General features: G+C 38.4%; 1 protein-coding gene across 1 annotated transcript in view; it reads left to right on the top strand.

Annotated features, from left to right (window-relative positions):
• Positions 1-27,135, top strand: part of LOC110509116 (cadherin-7) — a 160,267-nt gene that overhangs the window by 89,435 nt on the left and 43,697 nt on the right. Inside the window, exons 7-9 of the mRNA XM_036966569.1 lie at positions 6,862-7,115; positions 7,856-7,992; positions 23,232-23,353. Coding sequence (XP_036822464.1) covers positions 6,862-7,115; positions 7,856-7,992; positions 23,232-23,353 — 513 coding nt within the window. The remainder of the gene's footprint in view (positions 1-6,861; positions 7,116-7,855; positions 7,993-23,231; positions 23,354-27,135) is intronic.

Here is a 27,135-nt window from a genome sequence, read left to right as displayed (position 1 = left end):
TCAGTTAATACCATACTATATACAGGGTCAGTTAATACCATACTATATACAGGGTCAGTTAATACCATACTATATACAGGGTCAGTTAATACCATACTATATACAGGGTCAGTTAATACCATACTATATATAGGGTCAGTTAATACCATACTATATACAGGGTCAGTTAATACCATACTATATATAGGGTCAGTTAATACCATACTATATACAGGGTCAGTTAAATACCATACTATATACAGGGTCAGTTAAATACCATACTATATACAGGGTCAGTTAATACCATACTATATATAGGGTCAGTTAATACCATACTATATACAGGGTCAGTTAATACCATACTATATACAGGGTCAGTTAATACCATACTATATACAGGGTCAGTTAATACCATACTATATATAGGGTCAGTTAATACCATACTATATACAGGGTCAGTTAATACCATACTATATACCGGGTCAGTTAATACCATACTATATACAGGGTCAGTTAATACCATACTATATACAGGGTCAGTTAATACCATACTATATACAGGGTCAGTTAATACCATAATATATACAGGGTCAGTTAATACCATACTATATACAGGGTCAGTTAATACCATACTATATACAGGGTCAGTTAATACCACACTATATACAGGGTCAGTAAGTAAGCATACTATATACAGGGTCAGTTAATACCATACTATATACAGGGTCAGTTAATACCATACTATATACAGGGTCAGTTAATACCATACTATATACAGGGTCAGTTAATACCACACTATATACAGGGTCAGTTAATACCATACTATATACAGGGTCAGTTAATACCATACTATATATAGAGGCAGTTAATACCATACTATATACAGGGTCAGTTAATACCATACTATATATAGAGGCAGTTAATACCATACTATATACAGGGTCAGTTAATACCATACTATATACAGGGTCAGTTAATACCATACTATATACAGGGTCAGTTAATACCATACTATATATAGAGTCAGTTAATACCAGACTATATACAGGGTCAGTTAATACCATACTATATACAGGGTCAGTTAATACCATACTATATACAGGGTCAGTTAATACCATACTATATACAGGGTCAGTTAATACCATACTATATACAGGGTCAGTTAATACCATACTATATACAGGGTCAGTTAATACCATACTATATACAGGGTCAGTTAATACCATACTATATACAGGGTCAGTTAATACCATACTATATACAGGGTCAGTTAATACCATACTATATACAGGGTCAGTTAATACCACACTATATACAGGGTCAGTTAATACCACACTATATACAGGGTCAGTTAATACCATACTATATACAGGGTCAGTTAATACCATACTATATACAGGGTCAGTTAATACCATACTATATACAGGGTCAGTTAATACCATACTATATACAGGGTCAGTTAATACCATACTATATACAGGGTCAGTTAATACCATACTATATACCGGGTCAGTTAATACCATACTATATACAGGGTCAGTTAATACCATACTATATACAGGGTCAGTTAATACCACACTATATACAGGGTCAGTTAATGCCATACTATATACAGGGTCAGTTAATACCATACTATATACAGGGTCAGTTAATACCATACTATATACCGGGTCAGTTAATACCATACTATATACAGGGTCAGTTAATACCATACTATATACAGGGTCAGTTAATACCATACTATATACAGGGTCAGTTAATACCATACTATATACAGGGTCAGTTAATACCATACTATATACCGGGTCAGTTAATACCATACTATATACAGGGTCAGTTAATACCATACTATATACAGGGTCAGTTAATACCACACTATATACAGGGTCAGTTAATACCATACTATATACAGGGTCAGTTAATACCATACTATATACAGGGTCAGTTAATACCATACTATATACAGGGTCAGTTAATACCATACTATATACAGGGTCAGTTAATACCATACTATATACCGGGTCAGTTAATACCATACTATATACAGGGTCAGTTAATGCCATACTATATACAGGGTCAGTTAATACCACACTATATACAGGGTCAGTTAATGCCATACTATATACAGGGTCAGTTAATACCATACTATATACAGGGTCAGTTAATACCATACTATATACAGGGTCAGTTAATACCATACTATATACAGGGTCAGTTAATACCATACTATATACAGGGTCAGTTAATACCATACTATATACAGGGTCAGTTAATACCATACTATATATAGAGGCAGTTAATACCATACTATATATAGTCAGTTTAATACCATACTATATACAGGGTCAGTTAATACCATACTATATACAGGGTCAGTTAATACCATACTATATACAGGGTCAGTTAATACCATACTATATATAGAGGCAGTTAATACCATACTATATATAGTCAGTTTAATACCATACTATATACAGGGTCAGTTAATACCATACTATATACAGGGTCAGTTAATACCATACTATATACAGGGTCAGTTAATACCATACTATATACAGGGTACAGGGTCAGTTAATACCATACTATATACAGGGTCAGTTAATACCATACTATATACAGGGTAAGTTAATGCCATACTATATACAGGGTCAGTTAATACCATACTATATACAGGGTCAGTTAATACCACACTATATACAGGGTCAGTTTAATACCACACTATATACAGGGTCAGTTAATACCATACTGGTATTTGGTTGTACCATACTATATACAGGGTCAGTTAATACCATACTATATACAGGGTCAGTTAATACCACACTATATACAGGGTCAGTTAATACCACACTATATACAGGGTCAGTTAATACCATACTATATACAGGGTCAGTTAATACCATACTATATACAGGGTCAGTTAATACCATACTATATACAGGGTCAGTTAATACCATACTATATACAGGGTCAGTTAATACCATACTATATACAGGGTCAGTTAATACCATACTATATACCGGGTCAGTTAATACCATACTATATACAGGGTCAGTTAATACCATACTATATACAGGGTCAGTTAATACCACACTATATACAGGGTCAGTTAATGCCATACTATATACAGGGTCAGTTAATACCATACTATATACAGGGTCAGTTAATACCATACTATATACCGGGTCAGTTAATACCATACTATATACAGGGTCAGTTAATACCATACTATATACAGGGTCAGTTAATACCATACTATATACAGGGTCAGTTAATACCATACTATATACAGGGTCAGTTAATACCATACTATATACCGGGTCAGTTAATACCATACTATATACAGGGTCAGTTAATACCATACTATATACAGGGTCAGTTAATACCACACTATATACAGGGTCAGTTAATACCATACTATATACAGGGTCAGTTAATACCATACTATATACAGGGTCAGTTAATACCATACTATATACAGGGTCAGTTAATACCATACTATATACAGGGTCAGTTAATACCATACTATATACCGGGTCAGTTAATACCATACTATATACAGGGTCAGTTAATACCATACTATATACAGGGTCAGTTAATACCACACTATATACAGGGTCAGTTAATGCCATACTATATACAGGGTCAGTTAATACCATACTATATACAGGGTCAGTTAATACCATACTATATATAGTCAGTTTAATACCATACTATATACAGGGTCAGTTAATACCATACTATATACAGGGTCAGTTAATACCATACTATATACAGGGTCAGTTAATACCATACTATATATAGAGGCAGTTAATACCATACTATATATAGTCAGTTTAATACCATACTATATACAGGGTCAGTTAATACCATACTATATACAGGGTCAGTTAATACCATACTATATACAGGGTCAGTTAATACCATTCTATATACAGGGTCAGTTAATACCATACTATATACAGGGTCAGTTAATACCATACTATATACAGAGTCAGTTCAATACCATACTATATACAGGGTCAGTTAATACCACACTATATACCGGGTCAGTTAATACCATACTATATACAGGGTCAGTTAATACCACACTGTATACAGAGTCAGTTCAATACCATACTATATACAGGGTCAGTTAATAACATACTATATACAGGGTCAGGTTAATACCACACTATATACAGGGTCAGTTAATACCATGTTATATACAGGGTCAGTTAATACCACACTATATACAGGGTCAGTTAATACCATACTATATACAGGGTCAGTTAATACCATACTATATACAGGGTCAGTTAATACCATACTATATACAGGGTACAGGGTCAGTTAATACCATACTATATACAGGGTCAGTTAATACCATACTATATACAGGGTAAGTTAATGCCATACTATATACAGGGTCAGTTAATACCATACTATATACAGGGTCAGTTAATACCACACTATATACAGGGTCAGTTTAATACCACACTATATACAGGGTCAGTTAATACCATACTGGTATTTGGTTGTACCATACTATATACAGGGTCAGTTAATACCATACTATATACAGGGTCAGTTAATACCATACTATGTACAGGGTCAGTTAATACCACACTATCTATATACAGGGTCAGTTAATACCATACTATATACAGGGTCAGTTAATACCATACTGGTATTTGGTTGTACCATACTACCATTTTGGTTGTGCATCAGCAGTTTCCACATGATTTATTCCAAGTTTTAGTTGAGGTTTAGGGTTTAGTGAATGATTTGTCCCAAATACAATGCTTTTTGTTTAGAAATATTTAGGACATAAGTGTTCCTTGCCACCCATTCTGAAACTAACTGCAGCTCTTTGTTTAGTGTTGCAGTCATTTCAGTTAATACCATACTATATACAGGGTCAGTTAATACCATACTATATATAGAGGCAGTTAATACCATACTATATATAGTCAGTTTAATACCATACTATATACAGGGTCAGTTAATACCATAGGGTCAGTTAATACCATACTATATACAGAGTCAGTTCAATACCATACTATATACAGGGTCAATTAATACCACACTATATACCGGGTCAGTTAATACCATACTATATACAGGGTCAGTTAATACCACACTGTATACAGAGTCAGTTCAATACCATACTATATACAGGGTCAGTTAATAACATACTATATACAGGGTCAGGTTAATACCACACTATATACAGGGTCAGTTAATACCATGTTATATACAGGGTCAGTTAATACCACACTATATACAGGGTCAGTTAATACCATACTATATACAGGGTCAGTTAATACCATACTATATACAGGGTCAGTTAATACCATACTATATACAGGGTACAGGGTCAGTTAATACCATACTATATACAGGGTCAGTTAATACCATACTATATACAGGGTAAGTTAATGCCATACTATATACAGGGTCAGTTAATACCATACTATATACAGGGTCAGTTAATACCACACTATATACAGGGTCAGTTTAATACCACACTATATACAGGGTCAGTTAATACCATACTGGTATTTGGTTGTACCATACTATATACAGGGTCAGTTAATACCATACTATATACAGGGTCAGTTAATACCATACTATGTACAGGGTCAGTTAATACCACACTATCTATATACAGGGTCAGTTAATACCATACTATATACAGGGTCAGTTAATACCATACTGGTATTTGGTTGTACCATACTACCATTTGGTTGTGCATCAGCAGTTTCCACATGATTTATTCCAAGTTTTAGTTGAGGTTTAGGGTTTAGTGAATGATTTGTCCCAAATACAATGCTTTTTGTTTAGAAATATTTAGGACATAAGTGTTCCTTGCCACCCATTCTGAAACTAACTGCAGCTCTTTGTTTAGTGTTGCAGTCATTTCAGTCGCTGTTATAGCTGACGTGTATATTGCTGCCTCATCCGCATGGCTTTACTCAAAGCCAGTATCATGTCATTAGTAAAAGCCAGGGTGCCTTAACAGCTACCCTGGGGAATTCCTGATTCTACTTGGATTATGTTTGAGAGGCTTCCATTAAAGAACAACCTCTGTGTTCTGTTAGACAGGTAACTCCTTATCCACAATATAGCAAGGCGTGTAAAGCCCTCGCACTTAAGTTTTCCATCAGCAGACTGTGATTGATAATGTCAAATGCCGCACATAAAGTCTAACAAATCAGCTCCAGCAATGTATGGCTTGGGGTGGTTGGAGTCTTTAACGATTGTCCGGCGCCTTTCTACCACATCGCCTTATATAGATGTCCTGGATGGCAGGGAGATGGGCCCCAGTGATGTACTGGGCTGTCCGCACCGCTTTCTGTAGCGCCATGTGATCGAAAGCGGTGTTGTTGCCATACCAGGCAGTGATGCCGCCAGTCAAAATGCTCTCAATGGTACAGCTGTAGAACTTTTGGAGGATTGATCTATTTACAGGGGATTTTACTCTAACCCTATTTCTTTCTTTCTTTAATTTATTTCACTCTTATGCGCAATTGCGTTGTTTCCTGCCATTGGTTTATTCTGGTGCAGCCCTGCCCCCTTGTGTGATTATCATCTACTCATGTGCGTCTGAAAAGATGATTCTTGTCCTCAGTAGCATGCAGCGAATTCACACTGGATGAAAATACTAAATGAGTTAATAATATAATAATTAATAATAAAAAATAATAATTATAATTACCTCCTGACATTTAAAGCATACTCAATGGTCAAAATATATAAAACTTTTTATTTTTGTGTAATTTTCACGCAACCCACTATGTAGAATGCAAGTGCTGGTATTCAGACAAACCCGCAGTCTGACCCTACCTCTTTGTCTTCTTCCTTCCTAACCGTCTCTCTCTCTCTAACCTTTCCAATCGGTAGGGCCTGGACTTTGAGACCAAGTCGAGCTACACCCTGCGTGTCGAGGCGTCCAATAGAAACATCGACCTGCGATTCCTGTCCCTGGGGCCGTTTAGCGACACAGCGACAGTGCGCCTCAACGTGCAGAACGTGGACGAGCCGCCCGTCTTCTCCTCGCCGTTCAGCAAGATGGTAATCTCGGAGGAGGCAACGGTAGGCACCACCATCGGGACCATCTTCGCACACGACCCAGACTCCACCAACAGTCCCATCAGGTAGGGTTGTGGCCAGGATTCATCATCGCAAGTTCACAATCTCTATGCTATGTTACTGTTTGAATGTTTTTGGTCAGTTCTGCCTTTTTGTGTTCCTTTGTTGTTGGTAATTGCTTGTTATGTATTTGGTATGCATCAGTTGTAGCCTTTATCCAGTGGTGGAAAAAGTTTTATTTAAATGTTTTTCATTTATGGATAGCCATGAGCATGATCCAACGCTCAGACATAATTTACAAATGAAGCATGTGATTAGTGATTCCTCCAGATCAGAGGCAGTAGGGATGACCAGGGACGTTCTCTTGATAAGTGTGTGAATTTTCCTGCCCTGCTAAGCCTTCACTTTTGTGTGTCAGGGGAAATGTACGGAGAAAAAGGTACATCATTTTATTTAAGGAATGTAATGAAGCAAAAGTAAAAGTTGTCAAAATATAAAATATAAATATAAAGAACAGATAAAAAACTACTTAAGTAGTACTTTCAAGTATTTTTACTTAAGTACTTTACACCACTCATTCAAAGTAATGTAGAGAAAATCGACAGATATTTCATGGAATTATAGTTCTTGAAAGCTCCTTAATTATAACAGCCTGCATTGTATGCATGCCTGATTAATGCATTCTTAATGCATTTCATACAGAATATCTATAGAAGTGTTGCCATGGCTGGAGCCAGTTGAATGTGGCCCTTGATAGGAGAGCCTTTCCAATACGCCTCCCTCTCTCCTGTCGACTTCACTCCAGATACTCTATAGACCGCAACACCGACTTGGAGCGTTTCTTCAACATAGACGCCACCACCGGTGTCATCAGCACCGCCAAGCCCCTGGACAGAGAGGTTAACGCCGTACACAACATCACCATCTTCGCCACGGAGATCCGTAAGTCAAGTGTTCTTCCTCTGCTCTGTCCACACGGTTGCTACGTTACATCCGGGTTGTTGTCAATCAACGTTGCAACTTAGATATACTGTCCAGAAATGTACACAATATGCAACTACATAGTGCACCTTTATCTATTTAGCCCCCCCCCCACCCCCCTCTTATCGGCTCCAGAGCCGATAAGAGTGTGACAGTTCACACTACTTCCGGCGCCGACAGAGATGGCCGCCTCGCTTCGCGTTCCTAGGAAACTATGCAGTTTTTTGGTTTTTTTACGTGTTATTTCTTACATTAGTACCCCAGGTCATCTTAGGTTTCATTACATACAGTCGAGTAGAACTACTGAATGTAAGAGCAGCGTCAACTCACCATCAGTACGACCAAGAATATGACTTTCACGAAGCGGATCCTGTGTTCTGCCTTTCACCCAGGACAACGGAATGGATCCCAGCCGGCGACCCCAAAAAACGACATCGTAAAAGAGGGAAACGAAGCGGTCTTCTGGTCAGACTCCGGAGACGGGCACATTGTGCACCACTCCCCAGTATACTTCTCGCCAATGTCCAGTCTCATGACAACAAGGTTGATGAAATCCAAGCAAGGGTAGCATTCCAGAGGGACATCAGAGACTGTAACGTTCTTTGCTTCACGGAAACATGGCTCACTGGAGAGACGCTATCGGAGTCGGTGCAGCCAGCTGGTTTCTCCACGCATCGCGCCGACAGAAACAAACATCTTTCTGGTAAGAAGAGGGGCGGGGGCGTATGCCTTATGGCTAACGAGACGTGGTGTGGTCACAAAAGCATACAGGAACTCAAGTCCTTCTGTTCACCTGATTTAGAATTCCTCACAATCAAATGTCGACCGCATTATCTACCAAGGAAATTCTCTTCGATTATAATCACAGCTGTATATATTCCCCCCCAAGCAGACACATCGATGGCTCTGAACAAACTTTATTTGACTCTTTGCAAACTGGAATCCATACATCCTGAGGCTGCATTCATTGTAGCTGGGGATGTTAACAAGGCTAATCTGAAAACAAGACTCCCTAAATTATATCAGCATATCGATTGCGCAACCAGGGCTGGCAAAACCTTGGATCACTGCTATTCTAACTTCCGCGACGCATATAAAGCCCTGCCCCGCCCTCCTTTCGGAAAAGCTGACCATGACTCCATTTTGTTGATCCCTGCCTAAAGACAGAAACTAAAACAAGAATCTCCCACGCTGAGGTCTGTTCAACGCTGGTCCGACCAATCTGATTCCACACTCCAAGACTGCTTCCATCACGTGGACTGGGATATGTTTCGTATTGCGTCAGACAACAACATTGATGAATACACTGATTCGGTGTGCGAGTTCATTAGAAAGTGCGTTGAAGATGTCGTTCCCATAGCAACGATTTAAACATTTCCAAACCAGAAACCGTGGATTGATGGCAGCATTCGCGTGAAACTGAAAGCGCAAACCACTGCTTTTAATCAGGGCAAGGTGACCGGAAACATGACCGAATACAAACAGTGTAACTATTCCCTCCGCAAGGCAATCAAACAAGCTAAGCGTCAGTATAGAGACAAAGTAGAATCTCAATTCAACGGCTCAGACACAAGAGGTATGTGGCAGGGTCTACAGTCAATCACAGATTACAAAAAGAAAACCAGCCCCGTCACGGACCAGGATGTCTTGCTCCCAGGCAGACTAAATCACTTTTTTGCCCGCTTTGAGGACAATACAGTGCCACTGACACGGCCTGCAACCAAAACATGCAGCCTCTCCTTCACTGCAGCCGAGGTAAGTAAAACATTTAAACGTGTTAACTCTCGCAAGGCTGCAGGCCCAGACGGCAGCCCCAGCCGCGCCCTCAGAGCATGCGCAGACCAGCTGGCTGGTGTGTTTACGGACATATTCAATCAATCCCTATCCCAGTCTGCTGTTCCCACATGCTTCAAGAGGGCCACCATTGTTCCTGTTCCCAAGAAAGCTAAGGTAACTGAGCTAAACGACTACCGCCCCGTAGCACTCACTTCCGTCATCATGAAGTGCTTTGAGAGACTAGTCAAGGACCATATCACCTCCACCCTACCTGACACCCTAGACCCACTCCAATTTGCTTACCGCCCAAATAGGTCCACAGACGATGCAATCTCAACCACACTGCACACTGCCCTAACCCATCTGGACAAGAGGAATACCTATGTGAGAATGCTGTTCATCGACTACAGCTCTGCATTTAACACCATAGTACCCTCCAAGCTCGTCATCAAGCTCGAGACCCTGGGTCTCGACCCCGCCCTGTGCAACTGGGTACTGGACTTCCTGACGGGCTGCCCCCAGGTGGTGAGGGTAGGCAACAACATCTCCACCCCGCTGATCCTCAACACTGGGGCCCCACAAGGGTGCGTTCTGAGCCCTCTCCTGTACTCCCTGTTCACCCACGACTGCGTGGCCACGCACGCCTCCAACTCAATCATCAAGTTTGCGGACGACACAACAGTGGTAGGCTTGATTACCAACAACAACGAGACGGCCTACAGGGAGGAGGTGAGGGCCCTCGGAGTGTGGTGTCAGGAAAATAACCTCACACTCAACGTCAACAAAACTAAGGAGATGATTGTAGACTTCAGAAAACAGCAGAGGGAACACCCCCCTATCCACATTGATGGAACAGTAGTGGAGAGGGTAGCAAGTTTTAAGTTCCTCGGCATACACGTCACAGACAAACTGAATTGGTCCACCCACACAGACAGCATCGTGAAGAAGGCGCAGCAGCGCCTCTTCAACCTCAGGAGGCTGAAGAAATTTGGCTTGTCACCAAAAGCACTCACAAACTTCTACAGATGCACAATCGAGAGCATCCTAACCGTAAGGCTCTCCAGAGGGTAGTGAGGTCTGCACAACGCATCACCGGGGGCAAACTACCTGCCCTCCAGGACACCTACACCACCCGATGTTACAGGAAGGCCATAAAGATCATCAAGGACAACAACCACCCTAGCCACTGCCTGTTCACCCCGCTATCATCCAGAAGGCGAGGTCAGTACAGGTGCATCAAAGCTGGGACCGAGAGACTGAAGAACAGCTTCTATCTCAAGGCCATCAGACTGTTAAACATTGAGTGGCTGCTGCCAACACACTGACTCAACTCCAGACACTTTAATAATGGAAATTGACGGGAAATTATGTAAAATATATCACTAGCCACTTTAAACAATGCTACCTAATATAACGTTTACATACCCTACATTATTCATCTCATATGTTACTTACCCTACATTATTCATCTCATATGCATACGTATATACTGTACTCTATATCATCTACTGCATCTTTATGTAATACATGTATCACTAGCCACTAACTATGCCACTTTGTTTACATACTCATCTCATATGTATATACTGTACTCGATACCATCTACTGTATCTTGCCTATGCCGCTCTGTACCATCACTCATTCACATATCTTTATGTACATATTCTTTATCCCCCTACACTTGTGTGTATAAGACAGTAGTTTTGGAATTGTTAGTTAGATTACTTGTTGGTTATTACTGCATTGTCGGATCTAGAAGCACAAGCATTTCGCTACACTCGCATTAACATCTGCTAACCATGTGCATGTGACAAATAAAATTTGATTTGATTTGAGCACACCCAAAACCTATGTAGTATCTCTTCACCAGTGACATCACACACAAACTGTACGGCTGTTGTAAGCCATGTCAATCATTACCTCTAGCTACTTTACACTCTTAGAAAAAACGGGTTCCAAAAGCTGTCCCCATAGGAGAACCCTTTATGGTTCTAGGTAGAACACTTTTACTTTTCAGGTAGAACCCTTTTTGGGGCTTCATGTAGAACCCTCTGTGGAAAGAGTTTGACTGTACATGCAACCTAATAATGGTTTTGCCTGGAGGGTTCTCCTATGGGGTCAGTCAAAGAACCCTTTTAGGTTCTCGATAGCACCTTTTTTCTACGAGCGCACAAGAGGGTCGCTCTTCACTTTTGTTACACTCATTGTGACTGCACACAGAGTGGACCAGTGCCTTCACCGTACCTGCGGCTTAAGACTATATTTCACACTTGACAAATCCCGAATTCTATTAAAATGAAGTAAAATCCCGTATCATAAAAGACAGACTTAAGCTTCCTATGCTATTTCTCAATGAATATCATTAGTCGAAGGCTCACTGGGATTTTACCAATTTCGCTTGGCAGTCTGGAAAGCAGAAGGTCTCCTTGACTCTAGAGGAGAGTTCTGAGCAGATGCTCTGCTGCAGTAGAGGTCGACTGCTGTTGATCGCCGGCTCCAGAACTCGTGGCGTTTGATCGAGCCCCACCATGATTCCAAATGATGGCCGAAGCTGGAGCACACACACACACACACACACACACACACACACACACACACACCACACACACCACACACCAACCACACACACTCACACGCTCACACTCACACTCACACACACACACACACACACACACACACACACACACACACCTCCTAACTCCCAGGCTTTCCGGCTGATGACTTTGTCCGTGACCTTTGGCAAAAGACGTGCACCTGTTCCCCGATCGCTCCATCTGACTCACTTCTACTGAGGCTGGAACTCAGTCAAACCTGCACTGAGGTTGTATGGTTGTAACTATTATACAAACTCTTCCAAATTGGTACAGTGGAGAATAGGGTAAGGTGACCCAAAGGGGTATGTAGAGGGACCCTTGTTTCTACGAATCCATACACAAAATGTATCATTTGAACAAATATTTAGGAAGAGGTCATCATTTCATGGAGTCCGTGAAGGAGGAAACCACATGGAAAAAAGTGGTAAGCAAGTTAGGTAAAAAAAAAATCTTTTTTTTTTCCACTAAGTCAAATGAATTTAATGTGTTTCATGATGCTTGTATCTAAACTAAAGTAGGTCAGTTTAAGATTGTTCTATACGTCAGTTGAGTCTCAATAAGATTCAATATGAGGACCTAAACCTAGCATTAAAGTGCATCCTAGCTGTGTGGGCTAATGTAATCTAAGCGTTTGCCTTGGGGTAAATTAAACCAATGGTTGAGCCAATGACAAGTTGAGCAAATTGAAGCGTTTTCTAATATTGATCTGAATTCTGTTGAGTGTAGAGTCTATGATTGTGAGTTCTGCTCCAATATCAAAGTAGCCCTTTGGGGACACAGTACTCGAATGCCACCTCACTTAAAGTCAATAGATCATGGTTCCCTGACAACAAAAAAAACATTTTTTTGCAGTTTTGAAACTGCAGTAAAAGTCCAGTAAACTGCTGTCGACTGTGGTATTTTGGATGCAGTAATTGCTGAACAACTGCAGTGTAGATGCATTGCAGCTCCCTTGAATGTATCTTGGCAGGGGAGATCGAGGTGTCTTCGACTTATCTCTGCTTGGGGAAACATGCCTGATCCCCGAAAGAAACAAATGTATCCATTGTGTTAGCCAGAGTTCGCAATTGGCTAAATAATTAAGGTGTGTATGAAAACAAATCTTAGGGCTGGTTCCAAAGGACACAGATTAGTTTAAGTCCTGGACTAAAAAAACATGCTCAAAGGTGAATCCCCATTGAAATAACAAGTCCAGGACAAGGCATAGTCTGTATTTGGGAAACTGGCCCTGACTGTGCTATCAGATATAATGATCCAGCTCACCTTAACAAATGGAGGCCTATCACCCTTCAAAATATTTGCAAAATGTCCTGTGTGATAATACAATGTGCTATATGATAATGCTATATGATAATACAATGTGCTATGTGATAATACAATGTGCTATATGATAATATAATGTGCTATATGATAATGTTATATGATAATACAATGTGCTATATGATAATGCTATATGATAATACAATGTCCTATGTGATAATACAATCTGCTATATGATAATATAATGTGCTATATGATAATGTTATATGATAATACAATGTGCTATGTGATAATACAATGTGCTATATGATAATATAATGTGCTATATGATAATGTTATATGATAATACAATGTGCTATGTGATAATACAATGTCCTATGTGATAATACAATGTGCTATATGATAATGCAATGTGCTATATGATAATGCAATGTGCTATACGATAATGCTATATGATAATACAATGTGCTATATGATAATAAAATGTGCTATATGATAATGCTATATGATAATACAATGTGCTATATGATAATACAATGTGCTATATGATAATACAATGTGCTATATGATAATGCTATATGATAATACAATGTGCTATATGATAATACAATGTGCTATATGATAATGCTATATGATAATACAATGTGCTATATGATAATACAATGTCCTATGTGATAATACAATGTGCTATATGATAATGCAATGTGCTATATGATAATGCAATGTGCTATATGATAATGCTATATGATAATACAATGTGCTATATGATAATGCAATGTGCTATATGATAATGCTATATGATAATACAATGTGCTATATGATAATGCAATGTGCTATATGATAATGCTATATGATAATACAATGTGCTATATGATAATACAATGTGCTATATGATAATGCAATGTGATAATACAATGTGCTATATGATAATACAATATGATAATATAATGTGCTATATGATAATACAATATGATAATATAATGTGCTATATGATAATACAATATGATAATATAATGTGCAATATGATAATGCTATATGATAATACAATGTGCTATATGATAATACAATGTGCTATATGATAATGCAATGTGATAATACAATGTGCTATATGATAATACAATATGATAATATAATGTGCTATATGATAATACAATATGATAATATAATGTGCTATATGATAATACAATATGATAATATAATGTGCAATATGATAATGCTATATGATAATACAATGTGCTATATGATAATACAATGTGCTATATAATAATACAATGTGCTATATGATAATGCTATATGATAATACAATGTGCTATATGATAATACAATGTGCTATATGATAATGCAATGTGATAATACAATGTGCTATATGATAATACAATATGATAATATAATGTGCTATATGATAATACAATATGATAATATAATGTGCTATATGATAATACAATATGATAATATAATGTGCAATATGATAATGCTATATGATAATACAATGTGCTATATCATAATACAATGTGCTATATGATAATGCTATATGATAATACAATGTGCTATATGATAATACAATGTGCTATATGGTAATACAATGTGCTATATGATAATACAATGTGCTATGATAATACAATGTGCTATATGATAATACAATGTGCTATATGATAATACAATGTGCTATATGATAATACAATGTGCTATATGATAATACAATGTGCTATATGATAATACAATGTGCTATATGATAATACAATGTGCTATGATAATACAATGTGCTATATGATAATACAATGTGCTATATGATAATGCTATATGATAATACAATGTGCTATATGATAATACAATGTGCTATATGATAATACAATGTGCTATATGATAATGCTATATGATAATACAATGTGCTATATGATAATACAATGTGCTATATGATAATACAATGTGCTATGATAATACAATGTGCTATATGATAATACAATGTGCTATATGATAACGCTATATGATAATACAATGTGCTATATGATAATACAATGTGCTATATGATAATGCTATATGATAATACAATGTGCTATATGATAATACAATGTGCTATATGATAATACAATGTCCTATGATAATACAATGTGCTATATGATAATACAATGTGCTATATGATAATGCTATATGATAATACAATGTGCTTTATGATAATACAATGTGCTATATGATAATGCTATATGATAATACAATGTGCTATATGATAATACAATGTGCTATATGATAATACAATGTGCTATATGATAATGCTATATGATAATACAATGTGCTATAGGAAAATACAATGTGCTATATGATAATACAATGTGCTATATGATAATGCTATATGATAATACAATGTGCTATATGAAAATACAATGTGCTATATGATAATGCTATATGATAATACAATGTGCTATATGATAATACAATGTGCTATATGATAATACAATGTGCTATATGATAATACAATGTGCTATATGATAATGCTATATGATAATACAATGTGCTATAGGAAAATACAATGTGCTATATGATAATACAATGTGCGATATGATAATGCTATATGATAATACCATGTGCTATATGATAATGCTATATGATAATACAATGTCCTATATGATAATACAATGTGCTATAGGAAAATACAATGTGCTATAGGAAAATACAATGTGCTATATGATAATGTCATATGATAATACAATGTGCTATATGATAATGCTATATGATAACACAATGTGCTATAGGAAAATACAATGTGCTATAGGATAACACAATGTGCTATAGGAAAATACAATGTGCTATATGATAATGTTCTATGATAATACAATGTCCTATATGATAATACAATGTGCTATATGATAATGCTATATGATAATACAATGTGCTATATGATAATACAATGTGTTATACGATAATGCTATATGATAATACAATGTGTTATATGATAATACAATGTGCTATATGATAATGCTATATGATAATACAATGTGCTATATGATAATGTTCTATGATAATACAATGTGCTATATGATAATGCTATATGATAATACAATGTGCTATAGGAAAATACAATGTGCTATATGATAATGCTATATGATAATACAATGTGCTATATGATAATACAATGTGCTATATGATAACACAATGTGCTATATGATAATGTTCTAAGATAATACAATGTGCTATATGATTATGTTATATGATAATACAATGTGCTATAGGAAAACACAATGTGCTATATGATAATGCTATATTATAATACAATGTGCTATAGGAAAATACAATGTGCTATATGATAATGCTATATTATAATACAATGTGCTATAGGAAAATACAATGTGCTATATGATAACACAATGTGCTATATGATAATGTTCTATGATAATACAATGTGCCTTTGGATAGCGTGTTTCATGACTTGTTTGTCTCACTTTAGCATGGAGATACAAAGTTATAGATAAGTTATGCCAAAGTCAATTTCCAATAACTAAATATTTTAATAAGACTTTTCACAAAGCAGTGTGTGAATTTAATTAACACTTTGAGTGTTGATTTAACACTGTTTTTATTTATTTCATTTTATTACACTGGAACATTTGCAGTGTGAGCATCTAACTTGCCATTTGCAAGGTTTGCAATTGGCTTTGAATTACTCTGCAGTATTTTCAGGTATCATAAAAATTCATTGCAACTTTCAACATTTTCAGTGGCAGGTTGAAAGTGTCATACAGTAGTTGAGTGTTACAATTTATTTATACTTATCGGTTCAAAATATCTTTGGTTTTCTTTTGACTTGATTTTATACACCTGGACATTCAGGAGAATGGACATTTACAGCATGTTCAGATAGAAATGTATTGTGTAGATCAAATATGACTGTCAGATAGATTGGAATAGTTTAGGAGATTGTGTGTGTGTTCTAGTCAATCTATTTCAACATGCAATTCCGGATACAGCCCTACCGTTCGTTGGAGGCAGCCAATCAGAAAAGTAGTCACTGAGATCTGGATTCAAATATTTTTGAAAAAGTAGTCATCTTTGGGGGGGGGTCTCTTTTCAAATAGTTGTACTCACCTCCAAAGTAACTGTTCGTTACCCCGGAAAAATCTCTCTCTCTGTTTCTCTCTCTCTGTTTCTCTCTCTCTCTGTTTCTCTCTCTCGGTATATCAGCAGCAGGTGTGCATGATGTACTGACAGATGTGCACAATCTATTTCTATGTCGAGCTGCAGTCAGCAACTGTGGAGACATGTAGATAATGCTACAGTGGTGAAAGGAGTATACTGTGCCTTCAGAAAGTATTCATACCCCTTGACCTATTCCACATTTTGTTGTGTTACAGACAGAATTCAAAATGGATTAAAAAAAAATAAATGCAGTCATCTACACACAATACCCAATATTGACAAAGTGAAAATATGTTTTTAGAAATTGTAGCAAATGTATTAAGTATTCAGACCCCTGAGTCAATACATTCTAACGTATTATTGCAAACAGGATGTATGCTTTTGGAATATTTGTATTCTGTACAGACTTCCTTCTTTTCACTCATTTAGGTTAATATTGTGGAGTAACTACTGTGTTGTTGATCCATCAGTTTTCTCCCATCACAGCAACTCTGTCATTTAGGTTAATATTGTGGAGTAACTACTGTGTTGTTGATCCATCAGTTTTCTCCCATCACAGCAACTCTGTCACTTAGGTTAATATTGTGGAGTAACTACTGTGTTGTTGATCCATCAGTTTTCTCCCATCACAGCAACTCTGTCATTTAGGTTAATATTGTGGAGTAACTACTGTGTTATTGATCCATCAGTTTTCTCCCATCACAGCAACTCTGTCATTTAGGTTAATATTATGGGGTAACTACAGTGTTGTTGATCCATCAGTTTTCTCCCATCACAGCAACTCTGTAACTGTTTTATCATCACCATTGGCCTCTTGGTGAAATTCCTGAGCAGTTTCCTTCCTCTCTGGCAACTGAGATAGGAAGGACGCCTGTATCTTTGTAGTGACTGGGTGTATTGATACACCATCCAAAGTGTAATGAATAACTTCATCAAGCTCAAAGGGATATTCAATGTCTGTTTTTTTTTTGTTTGTTTTTTACCCATCTACCAATAGGTGCACTTCTTTGCGAGGCATTGGAACACCTTAACGTAACCTGGTCTTTGTGGCTGAGTGTTTGAAATTCACTGCTCGGCTGAGTGACCTTACAGATAATTGTATGTGTGGGGTACAGAGATGAGGTAGTCATTCAAAAAATCACGTTAAACACTATTATTGCACACAGAGTGAGTCCACGCAACATATTATGTGACTTGTTAAGCAAATATCTACTCCTGAACTTATTTAGGCTCGCCGTAACAAAGGGGTTGAATACTAATAGACTCAAGACATTTCCGCTTTTCATATTGTATTCATTTGTAAATATTTCTAAAAACATTATTCCACTTTGACATTATGGGGTACTGTGTGTAGGCCAGTGAGAAAATCATCTCAATTTAATCAATGTTCAATTCAGGCTGTAACACACCAAAATGTGTAAAAAGTCAAGTGGTGTGAGTACTTTCTGAAGGCTATAAGCAATGGGATTTCGCATTACAAACACATGTATGTTAACAGGAACTGATATTGTGATATTGGCCACATTCCAGACCGACGACTAAGCAGTTGAGCTGCAAATTAATCAAGGATTTGGGCATCAGATTGCTATATCATGTTAATGCTGTAACTGTTATGTTAAACACTTTCAGGGGTTGTGTGATTTGCGAATCTAATGTAGGCGGCCTGGAACACAGCCAATGTGTTATCCACTAGATTATATAGATGGCAACTGACACTTACTAAATGTGTGCTGTATTAGTAAACTAGCTATTGGCACAGTTGAAGCAAGGCTTTACATCAGGGTCATGTTCATTAGGGCGTGTTCACACCACAGCCAAACATTTTGCAACGGAAAACAAAAAATAAACCAGTTCAGATAGCACCTCCCCTTTTCACTCTGGTTTGAATCATTTTCTCCCCTTTCATACCTGCTGAACACAACCCAGGAATTGTGAGCAAAGCAATGTGCAAATTATTACATCTATGCCTTAATTAGACTGAACTGACCGATCGCGTAGGACAGGCAGACAGCTGATGATCGAGCACAGGTTTGAACCCACAGCGTTGTAGTGAAACTCAAAGTAAAACATAATTTTGCAGTATAATTTCTCTAGCTTCTTCTGGCTAGATTAATTGATTTCTGTAATCGAAGGAAAAAACCTTTTAACTTTGAGCTGCAGCCTAGATAAATCTAAATCATACTTCATATCCTCTTCGTCAGCCAGAAGAGCTGGCCCACGTTGAGGACATTTACAGGGATGAGAAAGAGGGAGTCTGTTGGAATGATATTGTGGACATATGCTTTTTACCATAGAGGACTAATGGAGAGTGGGTTGGTGTAATGGCCAAGCAGACACACACACACACACATGCACACACACGGATGTACAAACACACACAAACACTCCCATGCGCGCAAACGCACACACACACACACACACACACACACACACACACACACACACACACACACACGCGCGCACACATACACCCTGCCAGATGTTGTCCTTCTGGTGGAGCTGGTGCCATTTGCCCTCCACAGGTGTTCAGTGTTTGCCGGTGGAATTTATGTATAGATTACAGAATTCCCCAAGTAATCAGAGGGGATAAAGTTCTAACTAAATATACCCATTACTGTTGACTGAAATCACAGGGGATAATGTTCAAACTAAACCTACCCATCACTGTTGACTGAAATCACAGGGGATAATGTCCAAACTAAACCTACCCATCACTGTTGACTGAAATCACAGGGGATAATGTCCAAACTAAACCTACCCATCACTGTTGACTGAAATCACAGGGGATAATGTCCAAACTAAACCTACCCATCACTGTTGACTGAAATCATAGGGGATAATGTCCAAACTAAACCTAACCATCACTGTTGACTGAAATCACAGGGGATAATGTCCAAACTAAACCTACCCATCACTGTTGACTGAAATCACAGGGGATAATGTCCAAACTAAACCTACCCATCACTGTTGACTGAAATCACAGGGGATAATGTCCAAACTAAACCTACCCATCACTGTTGACTGAAATCACAGGGGATAATGTCCAAACTAAACCTAACCATCACTGTTGACTGAAATCACAGGGGATAATGTCCAAACTAAACCTACCCATCACTGTTGACTGAAATCACAGGGGATAATGTCCAAACTAAACCTACCCATCACTGTTGACTGAAATCACAGGGGATAATGTCCAAACTAAACCTAACCATCACTGTTGACTGAAATCACAGGGGATAATGTCCAAACTAAACCTACCCATCACTGTTGACTGAAATCACAGGGGATAATGTCCAAACTAAACCTACCCATCACTGTTGACTGAAATCACAGGGGATAATGTCCAAACTAAACCTACCCATCACTGTTGACTGAAATCACAGGGGATAATGTCCAAACTAAACCTACCCATCACTGTTGACTGAAATCACAGGGGATAATGTCCAAACTAAACCTACCCATCACTGTTGACTGAAATCACAGGGGATAATGTCCAAACTAAACCTACCCATCACTGTTGACTGAAATCACAGGGGATAATGTCCAAACTAAACCTACCCATCACTGTTGACTGAAATCACAGGGGATAATGTCCAAACTAAACCTACCCATCACTGTTGACTGAAATCACAGGGGATAATGTCCAAACTAAACCTACCCATCACTGTTGACTGAAATCACAGGGGATAATGTCCAAACTAAACCTACCCATCACTGTTGACTGAAATCACAGGGGATAATGTCCAAACTAAACCTACCCATCACTGTTGACTGAAATCACAGGGGATAATGTCCAAACTAAACCTACCCATCACTGTTGACTGAAATCACAGGGGATAATGTCCAAACTAAACCTACCCATCACTGTTGACTGAAATCACAGGGGATAATGTAAAACTAAACAGACCCGTTACTGTTGACTGAAATCACAGGGGATAATGTAAAACTAAACAGACCTATCACTGTTGATCGCACCTGTGACTCTGCCCACATGCTACAGATGTAGAGGATTATTCATATTAAGACATAAGCGACTCCAGATACAGCCAACCCATCTGTTGAGTAAATCTATCTCTCCGCACATGAATTACACCCGTGTCTTTGAGAGACAACCAGATCTCAGGTATATTTTCCTCAGCTCACCACTCGCCACTTATGGTTGAACTGTGGAGATATCTGCAGAGAAACAGTTGAGGGACATACAATAAGTACCCCAACATCAATGATAGGAACATTAATCTCTGAGGTATGCCGTTTACTATGACATACCAGAAAGTGTTTGTTCATTTCTAGGTTATTATTTAAAGTTCAATAGAACTAGTAATACCAATTCATCTTGATTATGAAGATGCTATACATAGTTCATGATCATGCATCACACACAGTATGTGGTCTTAGGGCCATTGGTCATTACACACCGAGTTTGTAGGAAGTTGAAAATGATATAAAAACACAGATCAACTATTCTTGTGAGTCGTGTTTTTTTTTGACAAATCTCTATTTATATCTATGAACGTTCTGCCTTCAGACCACTCTCCGGTGGAGAATTTAGCGTGCCGAGAAACCTTGGCCTGTCGGTTACCCCAATCCATGATTTATATTAAGATAAAGGTTCAGCTGAAGAGAAGGTAAACAAGACAAAATTTGCTTGTTAAAAAGCAAACAACATGCGTCGTCTGAGCATGCCGAGTCACTCAGTGAAGACCACAGAGTTGTTGTCGAGCTCTGACCCTTAATAAGAACACTTCCAGACACCCCACAGTCTTCCAGACATCCCACACAGTCTGTTTTCTGAATGTTTTCTTAAAAGGGATAGTGCACCACATTTTATATAAATATTGTTTTCCTTACCCTGTAAGCAGTCTATGGACAAGGTAATGTAGCAACCCATGCTTTGGTTTTTGTTTACGAGGCCACTGTCTTCAAATGCTAACATTTTAGCAATTTTTGTTCCAAGTCTCTAAACTTGTCTGTGTAGCTCCATAAGGTTCTTTTAAGACACGCTAATACAGGTGTGTGGAGGAATCAGTTAAAGGAACTTGATGTTGTGGGGCAGAACATGAACATGCCCCAGACAGTGCTGTTGAAGTCACTGTTGACCTTCATTGCAAAACAGTGTATTTTAATACATTATTTGGTGACATATATAAAACTATATATATAGTATAATATATATATATATATATATATATATACATATAGTATAGTTTTACTACTAAAAATACTTTTTTAGTGTTTCACTATTTACATTTTTATGAAATGCCACGGAGGAGGATGGTCCTCCCCTTCCTCCTCTGAGGAGCCTCCACTGCCAGATACATGCATTTTTTTAAATATATATATTTTTTAAATTGAATTGACACATGCTTATAGACCAGGGAATTTGGTTGTGCTTATCCTTGACCTTATCCTTGACCACTTGTTCCTTTGTTTCCCCCCCAGTGGACCCACTGCAAGTGGGAAAGGGTGTAGTTCTGATCACAGTGACGGACATCAATGACAACGCGCCTGTCTTCGCCATCGAGTATGAGACCTACCTTTGTGAGAGTGCCAGACCTGGACAGGTATGTCAACATCTTAGGATGCATTCAAAATCTCCTATTGGTAATGGAAGACTGAGGGCCATATACTGGACATTAGAATGGGATGACGCAATTGAATGTTCTGATGCAGAGTTCAAAGATGATATGATTTTGGTAGCGCTGTTACATTGGATAAAACAATTATATTGCATATCATTGTTGCAATTAAAACAAATGAATAATTAGCCGTGTTGGGGAGTAGTGAACTAGATGTAGTTAAATTAGTAATTTAAGAACATTTTTCAGTAGCTTGGTGGTAGAACTAAATTCAAACATTGGTAGTGTTTTCAGTAGTTAATTACTTTCTTTGCCATGTAGCGGTGTAGCTAACTACTGGAACTACACACTAATGTTTTATCATGTAGCGGTGTAGCTAACTACTGGAACTACACACTAATGTTTTATCATGTAGCGGTGTAGCTAACTACTGGAACTGCACACTAATGTTTTATCATGTAGCGGTGTAGCTAACTACTGGAACTGCACACTACTGTTTTACCATGTAGCGGTGTAGCTAACTACTGGAACTGCACACTACTGTTTTACCATGTAGCGGTGTAGCTAACTATTGGAACTACACACTACTGTTTTACCATGTAGCGGTGTAGCTAACTGTTGGAACTACACACTACTGTTTTACCATGTAGCGGTGTAGCTAACTGTTGGAACTACACACTACTGTTTTACCATGTAGCGGTGTAGCTAACTGTTGGAACTACACACTACTGTTTTACCATGTAGCGGTGTAGCTAACTATTGGAACTACACACTACTGTTTTACCATGTAGCGGTGTAGCTAACTACTGGAACTACACACTACTGTTTTACCATGTAGCGGTGTAGCTAACTACTGGAACTACACACTACTGTTTTACCATGTAGCGGTGTAGCTAACTATTGGAACTACACACTACTGTTTTACCATGTAGCGGTGTAGCTAACTACTGGAACTACACACTACTGTTTTACCATGTAGCGGTGTAGCTAACTGTTGGAACTACACACTACTGTTTTACCATGTAGCGGTGTAGCTAACTACTGGAACTACACACTACTGTTTTACCATGTAGCGGTGTGGCTAACTGTTGGAACTACACACTACTGTTTTACCATGTAGCGGTGTGGCTAACTGTTGGAACTGCACACTAATGTTTTACCATGTAGCGGTGTAGCTAACTGTTGGAACTACACACTACTGTTTTACCATGTAGCGGTGTAGCTAACTGTTGGAACTGCACACTACTGTTTTACCATGTAGCGGTGTAGCTAACTACTGGAACTACACACTACTGTTTTACCATGTAGCGGTGTAGCTAACTGTTGGAACTGCACACTAATGTTTTACCATGTAGCGGTGTAGCTAACTGTTGGAACTACACACTACTGTTTTACCATGTAGCGGTGTAGCTAACTGTTGGAACTGCACACTACTGTTTTACCATGTAGCGGTGTAGCTAACTACTGGAACTACACACTACTGTTTTACCATGTAGCGGTGTAGCTAACTACTGGAACTACACACTACTGTTTTTCGCAAAAAGAAGTAGGCAATATTTTCCTTTCTTTTTCGGCATCAGACCTCCCTAATTCTCACTTGAAACATTGTTTTTGTGTTTAATAGGCTAAATTACACATTCTGTTAACATATGACCCGGAAGTGATCTATTCTTGCAATTTGTAGTTTATGACATTTCAGATTTACATGTGATACTTTTTTAAGTAGTATGGATGTAGTGAACTACATTTTCAAAGTAACTTCACTTAAGTAAAATATATTTTTCTAAGGGTAGCCTTAGTGTAACTCGACTTTTTCCAGTGTGAAATAATTGGTAGCTTGGTAAACTATATTTTCGGATTAGCTTCCCCAGCACTGATAATTAAGCATATATATTTATTTATTTTTATTTTATTTTACCTTTATTTAACCAGGCAAGTCAGTTAAGAACAAATTCTTATTTTCAATGACGGCCTAGGAACAGTGGGTTAACTGCCTGTTCAGGGGCAGAACGACAGATTTGTACCTCGTCAGCTCGGGGGTTTGAACTCGCGACGTTGAACTCGCAACCTTCCGGTTACTAGTCCAACGCTCTAACCACCAGGCTACAAAATTTTGAGGTGGAAAAAGATTTTCTGCGCCATAATTGTCTCATAGCCAATTGTATAAAACAACAGCGGTCAGGTGAAGGTAGTTAGAGGCGTCACATGGATCTCCATAGCAGGTGCCTAATCAGGGGATCAAAGCTTTGTGCTACCATGTGGAAAAGGGTTTTATAGGGGGATGCAAAACAGGACTGTGGGGGGATTGTGGCATGAAATTGGTTTGTGTGAAAACGTGGCGTGGTGTCAAGTACTCGGTGTCAGCTCGCCACGGCAGCCAACCAGCCAAGCTGAGACCACACATTTACTTATGCATCCATTCTCTGTCTCTGTGGATTGGGAGCACAGCTGTGGTGTGTGTGTGTGTGTGTGTGTGTGTGTGTGTGTGTGTGTGACATTACACCTTTTTGTGTTGTGAAAATGGCATCATTAAGTCCTCACAACAACAAAAAACAATACCAGTGAATTGTTCACACCACATTGACATACCCCATACCCAAGAATCTCTTCAAGCAATCCATTGAAATACAATAGCATCACACACCACTGCCCGCCATAATTATAGTAGGAGATGATAGCCATATTAAATATGTGGTGCTCTCTTAATGAGTGCAATTAAGCCCAATCAGGTTAACAGGGATACACGGCCTGACAGACCTGTGTGTCCTTTGGTGACCTTTGACATTAGAACGTTGTCTTTTATGTAATGGCTGAGTTCAAGGCCCTCATGCGCTTCCAATGAGGCGATTATCCACATGAATGGACACTTCTCTTCCTCATGGCCCACTGCCTGTAGAGATACAGATGGTATGGCCGAGGAGATAACATGTCCTTTATGATAACTATACACCCCCCTATCCACATCGATGGAACAGTAGTGGAGAGGGTAGCAAGTTTTAAGTTCCTCGGCATACACATCACAGACAAACTGAATTGGTCCACTCACACAGACAGCATTGTGAAGAAGGCGCAGCAGCGCCTCTTCAACCTCAGGAGGCTGAAGAAATTTGGCTTGTCACCAAAAGCACTCACAAACTTCTACAGAAGCACAATCGAGAGCATCCTGGCGGGCTGTATCACCGCCTGGTACGGCAACTGCTCCGCCCTCAACCGTAAGGCTCTCCAGAGGGTAGTGAGGTCTGCACAACGCATCACCGGGGGCAAACTACCTGCCCTCCAGGACACCTACACCACCCGATGTCACAGGAAGGCCATAAAGATCATCAAGGACATCAACCACCCGAGCCACTGCCTGTTCACCCCGCTATCATCCAGAAGGCGAGGTCAGTACAGGTGCATCAAAGCTGGGACCGAGAGACTGAAAAACAGCTTCTATCTCAAGGCCATCAGACTGTTAAATAGCCACCACTAACATTGAGTGGCTGCTGCCAACACACTGACACTGACTCAACTCCAGCCACTTTAATAATGGGAATTGATGGGAAATGATGTAAATATATCACTAGCCACTTTAAACAATGCTACCTTATATAATGTTACTTACCCTACATTATTCATCTCATATGCATACGTATATACTGTACTCTATATCATCGACTGTATCCTTATGTAATACATGTATCACTAGCCACTTTATACTATACTATGCCACTTTGTTTACATACTCATCTCATATGTATATACTGTACTCGATACCATCTACTGTA

Source organism: Oncorhynchus mykiss, chromosome 28, assembly GCF_013265735.2.
Source record: "Oncorhynchus mykiss isolate Arlee chromosome 28, USDA_OmykA_1.1, whole genome shotgun sequence".
In the NCBI taxonomy this organism is placed as follows: Eukaryota; Metazoa; Chordata; class Actinopteri; order Salmoniformes; family Salmonidae; genus Oncorhynchus; species Oncorhynchus mykiss.
Note: the sequence above shows the minus strand (reverse complement) of the source record. Positions and strands in the feature narration are given on the sequence as shown.